The sequence below is a fragment of the Littorina saxatilis genome, linkage group LG3, assembly GCF_037325665.1.
Source record: "Littorina saxatilis isolate snail1 linkage group LG3, US_GU_Lsax_2.0, whole genome shotgun sequence".
In the NCBI taxonomy this organism is placed as follows: domain Eukaryota; kingdom Metazoa; phylum Mollusca; class Gastropoda; order Littorinimorpha; family Littorinidae; genus Littorina; species Littorina saxatilis.
Window position 1 is genome coordinate 65014746 of NC_090247.1, and position 10155 is coordinate 65024900.

Below are 10155 nucleotides of genomic sequence, written 5' to 3' on the forward strand. Positions count from 1 at the left end.
ACTGTTCTACACACACACACACACACACACACACACACACACACACACACACACACACACACACTGCACACACACACGCACGCACGCACGCACGCACGCACGCACGTACACACACACGCACGTACACACACACACACACACACACACACACACACACACACACACACACACACACATTTTTAATGTTAAAACAGAATACCGTTCTTTGCAACACACGAAGGGCTGAACAAAGCCATGCTTGCGTACACGGCGACACCACAGGTTTCAAAGCAGAAGCTCTTAACAATTAGCATACATGATTTGTGAGTGCTTTCACTGCACAATCTTTCAAATAGACAGTTACGGGATATGCTCCAGCTTAACGGCGCATATTTCCAGTCATAACTATAGACTTCCTTGTCAACAGATTCATGCTCCTCCGAGCAGGCGTGTCACCGAACAATGGCCTTTTTCTCTATGAAAGGTGGAAGCCCAACTGGTGGTTATGGACGAATTTCACCTGGAGTTTAAAAAATCGTGACATGGTTTAACCCCCAAAAAAGGAGACTCTAAAATAAGACATGGCTTTTTGCCGATGAGTCAACCACTGCTTGAACGTAAACACTATCGACAGAAGAGTCCAATTACAACACGCAGGGATTGTATCGGTGTCGTGCCAAGTCTAAGTTGACACACAAGCGACAGCTTGTTGGAATAGGGTTAGGTTTTAATCTTGACAGCTGATGTGTAAAACTGTGTTGGCACATTAGTTTTAGAATATGGGCAAGAATATAATTATGTTGGGATAGTGTAAGGTTGTATCCTTGGCAGCTGTAATGCGGAATTAGAACGCTTAAATCGTGGTGAGACTCAGGAGAAAATGGAGGGTCAGCAATCGTGTGACGATCACCCGAACAAACCACTGACTTTACAGTGCGTACCATGCGACAAACTTATCTGTGCTTTGTGTAAGAAGACTGGACATACACATCATGCCACGAGAAGCACACACAACGCAGCAGAGGATATCCGCTACCAACTACTCACCAAACTCCATGACCTCAGGGGACCCACAACAAATGCACGGGCTGCCGTAAAGAAGAAACGGTCGTCGCAAAAGAGTTTTGAAGAATCGGTCCAAGAAACGAAGGAAGCCATTCGAGACCGAGCAGAGGCGGTGATAAGCTACATCAACCAAGTCGTACGCGAAAAGTTACGAAGTGTGGATGACTTTGCAGAGCGAAATGGACGTACAGAGTTGTGTTCACACGTGAGCGAGTTAGAGGAACACCTCAACGCCCTTAAAACCAACACGCAGGCTGTTAAGAGATTGTTGGCGAACGATGTCTCGGACCTAGAAGTCATCCAACAGTGGTCTTTCGTGTCCACGCCACCCGCACCCCCTGTTTTCGCCATACCCGTGCACCAAACCTACCTCTTTCTTCCCAAGGTCAATGATCAGTGGAAGGACCAGATACAAAGCATGCTCGGGCTTCCGAAGGTTGCTCAGACGAGCACGCAGTCGTCAGCTATGGCCGTTGCACACCGACTGAACGTCTTAAAAACTGTGCAAGCGCTGCACGTGATGAAGGATGGACGGCTGTGTGTCGCCCTCGTACCTGCCGCCCTCCCCGAGAATTCAGCGGTCCATGACTCTCTCGTTTTGCACGTGTACAACCCAGACGGGACTTTGTTTCTTCGCAAAACAATCGAAGGCTGCAAGCGTCCGCGGTTGTCTTCGACTCCCAACAGCAAGATTGTTGTGCTGTGCGCATTCTCTGGAACAAAGACTATATTTGACGTAGGGCCATGGTCGTCTGAGACTGAGCAAACCGATCCCTTGTGTGATTTCCTCTGCTGTTTCAAAATGGACTCGCACAAAATAGCAAGACGAAAGCTTGCACTGAAGACAGAAAAACGCACGATCTACGAAGTCAGCAGTGAGTCTACAAAGCCTCTGTTCACTGTTCTCACAGAAAATCCGCAAACCGTGGTCGCCGACAAAGCTGGGGAATACTTTGCTGTCATCCAACTCACTGTTAACCTTAAGACTTCGGATACGCCAAAGAAAGCTGAAAAATCCGTGAAACAGGTGATTCAAGACTCCGCAGCAGCAGTTTTCAAGCGTGCACCAAATACTTCGGATACGCCCACAAAAGCCGAAGCTCCCTTAAAACAGGTGTTCCAGGGCTCCGTAGCTGTCTTCAAGCGTCCGTCCGAGTCGACATCCAAGGCTCAAAAACCTTTCACGACATTCAGTCCCCATGCGAACAAGGCTGCTTATCCGGCGGCCGTGTGTTTCGACAAGAACTCGAGTAACCAGAACGTTCTCCTTGTGGCGCAGGGAGCTACCATTTACATGGTGGACTATGAGAACACGGGTAACCCCATCACGTCTGTGTCGGGCGAGTGTCCCGTGCTGACGACACCGACAGCTCTCACCACGGACAGTGAAGGACGGCTGTGGATAGGCTGTCAGGATGGCAACATACTCAACTGGGTGCACATGGAGGAAGTGTCGGAGCACGTAAGTTTTCGCACACAGACAGACACACAGAAGAAAACACAGACACGCAGGCAGACCAACAGACGGATACACGCACGCTTGCACACGCGCGACAGAGTTGAACGATATGTTATCCTACATACGTGAGAGAGACCACTCATGAGATAGCAATATCGCTCAAACCACACGTGTGTATATTATGTACATGAGGTCGCATCAAACTAGCCTGGCAGGGACCTGGTTTTCCACTTCTCATATATGATTCCAAAGTCACCGAGACAAACGTCATTTTGGAAACACTTTTGCGCCTGAAGTTTTCACTGGAAGAATGTTTAGAATTAACACGTCACGCCAGAGTGACGTTTCTAATTCTTTGCTTTGACGTCAAAGATTGCACGAGGCTTTGGAAGATATCGAGGTTCCAAAAGAATTGTCTTTAATTTGGACGCCTCGACTGCGGGACGTTTTGAGTAAAATACACGCAAGCACTGTATGTAGGATAATCATAATACTACATTGCTTGCTGTGTCGTACATGGCTTGCTGTGTTCTTCGTTTCATGTGTGTATTATAGCAGGGACTAGCTGTAAGAAAGGACCGTATGGACCTAATGCTATCATCCCTCGGTAATAAAATTTTCGAGTTCGAGTTCGAGTACACTTGTTTATTTCCAAATATTGAAAAGCTCGCTTTCGCTCCCAGTTCAATATTTAACAAGTCGCGTAAGGCAAAATTACTACATTTAGTCAAGCTGTGGAACTCACAGAATGAAACTGAACGCACTGCATATTTTCACAATGACCGTAGTCCGCCGCTCGTGCAAAAGGCAGTGAAATTAACGAGCCTGTTTAGCGCGGTACTGGTTGCGCTGTGCTGCATAGCACGCTTTTCTGTACCTCTCTTCGTTTTAACTTTCTGAGTGTGTTTTTAATCCAAACATATTATATCTATATGTTTTTGGAATCAGTAACCGACAAGGAATAAGATGAAATTGTTTTTAAATCGATTTCGGAAATTTTATTTTAATCATAATTTGTATATTTTTAATTTTCAGAGCTTGTCTTTAATCCGAATATAACATATTTATTTGTTTTTGGAATCAGAAAATGATGAAGAATAAGATGAACGTAATTGTGGATCATTTTATAAAAAAAAATAATTGTAATTACAATTTTCAGATGTTTAATGATCAAAGTCAAGCTGAAATGCATTATCAAAATCCGGCCTTTGTCGAAGATTGCTTGGCCAAAATTTCAATCAATTTGACTGAAAAATGAGGGTGTGACAGTGCCGCCTCAACTTGTACAAAAAGCCGGATATGACGTCATCAAAGACATTTATCCAAAAAATGAAAAAAACGTCTGGGGATATCATACCCAGGAACTCTCATGTAAAATTTCATAAAGATCGGTCCAGTAGTTTACTCTGAATCGCTCTACACACACACACGCACAGACAGACAGACAGACAGACAGACAGACAGACACACACACACACACACACACACACACACACACACACACACACACACACATACACCACGACCCTCGTCTCGATTCCCCCTCTATGTTAAAACATTTAGTCAAAACTTGACTAAATGTAAATAAAAAGCAACTCGTGTAAATCTGGTACGACACAGTAAGCCATATAGTAAAGTGTTCTCTGTGTTCAATATGCGCATTCGTGTGTTCGAGGAGTTGTATGAGTGTTGTTGTGACTTGACAACCATAGGGCAATGGGAACTCACATCTATCTTGACGTCTTAATCTAACAGAACGGAATTTAAGTGTACGGTCAAAGTAGGCACACTCGAACATGGTTTTGGCCGTCTATCTGCTCTTGTCTATGTGTCAGTCTTTTGGACTGCTCGATTGGTTGGAAGGTTTCCTGCAAGGTAGTGGTCAAAAGGTAATTTGTACGAAATGCTTTTATTTTTTATTTTAATTTTATTCTCTTATGTTATTACTTGTGTCATATCATCGCGTTATCATCATATGGTTCATATAAAAAAAAATCCCCTACCTGTGTACTACTTGTTAACTGTTCCATCCCTTAATTATAGTTGCTTTGTCTGTCTCTCCTCAACAGTACTACATGCAGCCCGAGGACGTCGAGGAACGCGACGGTGACGTCTCGTCAGATTCTGAAGACGGTGTTGGTACTGACGACGGCGATGTTTACGTCAAAACCGTTGGCGCATCAGCCCTCACAAGTACATCAGTACACATCACGTCATCTTCAGGGGCCACTCTTTCTGCACCGATACTTAAAAGGAACCGTTTTGAATCTGAGAAATCCCACATTTACGTGGAGGTGGAGGTGGATAACGAGAGTTCAACACAAGCCGCGAACTCGTCAGTGAACGGGGAATCAGCTTCAGGTTCAGTTTTACACACCCCTGTTACTGTGGATACATCTACAAGGAAAACTTCGCCTGGTGCAGCTGACTCTGAGAAACACAAAGATTGTGTGGAACTGGTTCAGGAGTGTACATCAGACCTTACAAACACGTCAGCATTACACCCTCTCTCTGTGGAAGAAAAGAACAGTAATGATTCAGAAGAAGTGAGTGTTCTGAGTACGTCATCGAGTGGAAACACATCATTGAACAGCGATACAGATTTGTACACTTATTGTCGGACGTCAAATATAAACGTCTCTCCAGAAGGGGAAACCACTGACGGACACGACGTAACAGCCAAAAGCAAACGGACTGGAAATGCGAAAGGCGCGTCGGATTTGTATACAGATTGTCGGTCGTCAAACTTCAAAGACTCTCAGGGAGGAGAACCCACTGACAGACCCAAGGTAACTGTACAAAGCAAACCAACCGGAAACATGCCATTGAACAACGAGTCGGATGTGTTCACAGATTGTCAGACGTCAAACTTCAAAGTCTCTCGGGAAGCAGAACCTTCTGACAGACCCGGGATAACAAACAACAGCAAACCGACAGGAATCCCACTGGATTTGCATTCAAAGATTCATTCAACTGCGGACAGCGCCGAACCTGAATGTACTGCTAAGAATGCTAACCTCTACGCAGAGGAAACAAGAAAGGCAGCAACGGCTCAAAGGCTCATGGACGAAGAAGCGTCTTCAATGAACGCAGACGGAAGCAAAGAATTCAACAGAGAAGAGGACGACAGTGAGTCGCCGGTGTCTCTGCCTGTATCAGACACCATGTCTAACGGATCAACGTCCCCACACAGCGACGGTTCAAAGACAGCCGGTCAGAACTCTCCGTCCAGGCCTGTTCCTCGACCCCCTCCCCCAAACCGCCCTGTTCCACCGCCTCCTCATCCTCACCCTCGTCGTGCCCGCCGTCCCTGTCCTCTGCCGCCAGTGGATGAGTTCTCCTCACAGACAACTGCGGACCTCACCGGAGAACACACCAAAGACAAGCACAGACAGCTGAAACCACTGACAGGATGTGGTGGCGCTGACGACTCAGTGACACGGAACCCAGGTTGTCCGAACCACGAGAACTCTGATCACCCTGCTGGGGACAACTCTGGCAGAATTCAAACTCATCTTTGGGGTCCGCACATGCCAAACCAACGCGATTCCAAACCCAGGCCGCCTCCGCCTCCGCCTCCGAAACCCAGGAGGGCTGCCAGCATGGAGAATCTGCTGGAGAACATAGACTGGCAATGAACTGTTTAGGATGAACAATGGGATGACTGCCATTAAGATGTTTACAAGCGGAACATGTAATGACTGACCACGAGCTGTTTGGGATGAAACATTTGACGTCAGGCAATGAGCTCTCAGTCATGGCAAATACGATGGTTGGCAATATATACCTTGATTTTGATACCAAAAAAAAGAGAGAGAGATGACTGCATGACAACGAGCTGTTTGGGATGAACCAATTAGTTGACTGCCAATGAGATGTCAGTGATGAAAATGAGATCACTGACATTGTATATGATATGACTAGCAACGCGTCTTTGGTAAAGAAAAATGAGATGAATAGCAATGAGTTGTTTGTAACAGGAAAATGAGATGACTGGCAATGGCTTGATTATGATAAAAAAAACCAACGAGATCTTTGGAAAAGGAAACGTGATGGCTGCTAATGATCTGTCTGTGATGACTAATGCGACGAAAATTATTCGTAAGAAAGTTAAACTATTTATCGATGATGATAGAATTGGGTAATATGTATAACGAGAAAGTAAGACAGCTGTGTACGGTGAGAAAGGTAGAACGCTATTGATGATGTGAGCATTAGGCCACTATATACAAATAAAAAGTTAGACTAGTTCTATTTATACAACAATCACCAAGACCACCGTCTCTGACGAGAAAGTGAAGATCACTAGTCTGCGGTGATAAAGCCTTCACCACAAGGCGGTTTTAAACCAGAAAGACACCGCTTGTGTGTAAGCGAGCAAACATGAATGACAAATATGCACATTTTTACAATGAACGAGGATATCGAGTGTGACACAGTTAGTTTGTCAATAGAACTATCTGGGTAGTGTTGTACGTGCCAGTGAAGGCTTTGCGTGTTTTTTTGTTGGACTCGGTGAACCTCAAGGCAGTGTGTCGATTGCATAATATACACACGTTTATAATAATTATGTGTGGCTGTGCATGGCCTTTGGGGTAAATGATAGGGAGAAAAAAGTGAGAGAGAGAGAGAGAGAGAGAGAGAGAGAGAGGGGGGGGGGGGGCAGAAGGAAAGAGAGAAATAGAGAGATTGAGAAAGAGAGAGAATATGTGTGTGCGCGCGCGCGTGTGTGTGTGTGATTGTGTGTGTGTGTGTGTGTGTGTATGTGTATGTGTGTGTATGTGTGTGTATATGTGTGTGTATGTGTGTGCATGTGTGTGTGTGTGTGTGTGTGTGTGTGTGTGTGTGTGTGTGTGTGTGTTGAAACAAATATGTAGAAACAGACTTCCAGACTACCGGATACCCCGAACTCTACCCAGATGGGCATGCGATCGACAGTGCTAGTGACAGAACCTCAACAGTATTACATTGTAATTTGTTGTGTACATAGCTTGTGTCATGAACTATGCGTATTTGACTTGTTGGTGTCAGGTTTGGTGGGGCAGTGGTTGGAATGAGGAAAGCCTAACACTGTAGTCTATTTCTTCTTCAAGGTAATTCTTCAATGATCTGAATAGTGGATGTTGAAGTGTTGAAACTAGTACACCTGCGAATGGTGGCGATGGTAAAAACTGAGGTAAGGGGAGAGGCACTGAGAGCTGATTTTACTGAATGAGTACGGTAAAGTACAACAATTGTAACCTCGATCACCACTCTTGGCTGGAATCCCATGTCTTTCTACCCGTACCCGTGTACGTATGAGTCATTTTAAGTATCTACTAGAGGAAGCAGACATCAGCAAAATGTTAATTTTGGCCGCCAGTTGCATTGAATATTTTCCAAAATATCTACTTCCTCTGGCAGATAATCAAAACCAAAGAACATACGTACACGGGTACACAAGGTCGTAGACCAACTGTTGCGGAGATATCCTCCTCTCTGCTGGGTTCCACTTAGTCACAGTATGTACCTTAATTGGAAAAAAACCGCTAAATACCTCATTCATGAGCGACTAGCTATCATATGATTGAACCAGTTATAATTATATACACAGTAAGCCTTGTGTCAAAGGCAAATGCAGAGTCTTGGGAACACAACGGTACCAAAATCAAGAGTTCTGGTCAAGAACAAGAGACGCAAAAAGCAACTGACAATGGTGACTGTGATGTTATAGTTTACTGTTCATGTTGTTTTATGTGTGTCATTCACTCACGTTCACTGCAGACTCAGGAGAAGTTGTTCAAGTTCAACATTGTATTGAGGTATCCATCTTGCAGGAAGTACAGCCATAAGGAAAGGGAAGATACTCTCAGTAAGCATAATATAACAGTATCCGCTATAGCTCAGAGGTACTGGGTTCATGGTGATTCACAGGTACCATGGATATCATTACAGTGACTGTCGTAATTGATCATTTAGTTTACCATTGCCTTCAGTGACACCTTCGTCAATCTGAAGAATTATTAATTTTAGCAAAATACTCAGACTCTCACACACAGCATTCATGTTGTTGACTGGTGGTATGTGTCCAAGTGGCAAGCAGCTCTTACTCCATGTACAAGCCTGGGCATATCTGTAATGATTTACACGATCGTTTACACGGGAAGGAATGTATGTTTCAAGTGTTGATGTTCACATTTGTGATTGTCGGTATCAAAACTTCCGGTGTAAGCAACTTCTTTCTCTTTGTATATTGTCCATGTTTGCTGTTCCTTTCCTTGTCCTTTCTGCCCTTAAATGGGGGAGGGTGGTGGGTGGGGTGGGGTGGGAGGGGGTTGATTTTATAAGATTCAATTATAATCAGTAGTAGACGAGGAATGAGTTAACATTAAAGTATTTTAAACGTTCATTGTTGTTGTCAATGAGCATTATATAAGTTCTGGCTGGTTGGCTATCTGTCTGTCTGTCTGTGTCTCTCTGTCTCTCTTTCTCTCTCTCTTTCTCTCTCTATCTCTTCCTTGATCCCTCACTTGTGTATATCTATGCGTGTGTTAATGTTTGCGTGTTGGTGTCATCGATACACATTATACGCGCCCGCCCGTGTGTGAATGTCTGTGTGTGTGTGTGTGTGTGTGTGTGCGCGTGCGTGCGTGCGGATGTGTGCGTGCGTGCGTGCGTGCGTGCGTGCGTGTTGTACGTGCGAGGGTGAGTGTGCGTGCGTGCGTTTGTACGCGCGTGCGTGCGTGCGTGTGTGTGTGTGTGTGTGTGTGTGTATGTCTGTGTGTGTGTGTGTGTGTTTGTGCGTGCGTGCGTGTGTGCATGTGTGCGTTTGTGCGTGTGTGTGTGTGTGCGTGAATGCGTGCGTGTGTGTGTGTGTGTGTGTGTGTGTGTGTGTGTGTGTGTGTGTGTACGTTTGTGTTTGTGCGCACGTGCATGCGAACGTACTGACGCGTTTATGCCCGCGCGAGTGTGGGTGTATATGTTTATGGGAAAAGAGTTTGAAGACGAAGAGTGTGGGCTCATGATCAGATACATATCGACCCCAATTTTGTGCCGAGCCAGTAACTTAAATGCTTCAGGCAAGAGCGCATATTGCGTGCAAGAAACGCCGGACAATAAAATGCTTGCAGACAGTTCCGCACACATGTATAAACATAAAAATTCCCCTGCTGCGTGGATGCCAATCACTCTGTCAGCCAAGCGACAGTAGCGATAAACACTGTAAAAGAAGAAAGAGACGGAGAAGAAAAAGAAACGGGAAAAAAGAATCAAAACTAAATGTAACAAGTCGCGTAAGGCGAAAATACAATATTTAGTCAAGTAGCTGTCGAACTCACAGAATGAAACTGAACGCAATGCCATTTTTCAGCAAGACCGTATACTCGTAGCATCGTCAGTCCACCGCTCATGGCAAAGGCAGTGAAATTGACAAGAAGAGCGGGGTAGTAGTTGCGCAAAGAAGGATAGCACGCTTTTCTGTACCTCTCTTTGTTTTAACTTTCTGAGCGTGTTTTTAATCCAAACATATCATATCTATATGTTTTTGGAATCAGGAACCGACAAGGAATAAGATGAAAGTGTATTTAAATTGATTTGGACAATTTAATTTTGATAATAATTTTTATATATTTAATTTTCAGAGCTTGTTTTTAATCCGAATATAACATATTTAT

At 44.6% G+C, this 10155-nt stretch overlaps 1 protein-coding gene across 1 annotated transcript; it reads left to right on the forward strand.

Annotated features, from left to right (window-relative positions):
- Positions 1-657: 657 nt before the first annotated feature.
- Positions 658-7136, forward strand: LOC138962958 (uncharacterized). The gene is made up of 2 exons (XM_070334927.1): positions 658-2506; positions 4573-7136. The coding sequence occupies exons 1-2, from the start codon at positions 860-862 to the stop codon at positions 6139-6141; spliced, it is 3216 nt and encodes a 1071-aa protein (XP_070191028.1). The 5' UTR covers positions 658-859; the 3' UTR covers positions 6142-7136.
- The last annotated feature ends 3019 nt before the right edge of the window (positions 7137-10155 follow it).

Coding starts and splice junctions, on each gene's coding strand:
- LOC138962958 (XM_070334927.1), top strand. CDS start 860: ATGGAGGGTCAGCAATCGTGTGACGATCACCCGAACAAACCACTGACT. Junction 2,507..4,572: donor TGGAGGAAGTGTCGGAGCAC/GTAAGTTTTCGC, acceptor TCTCCTCAACAG/TACTACATGCAGCCCGAGGA.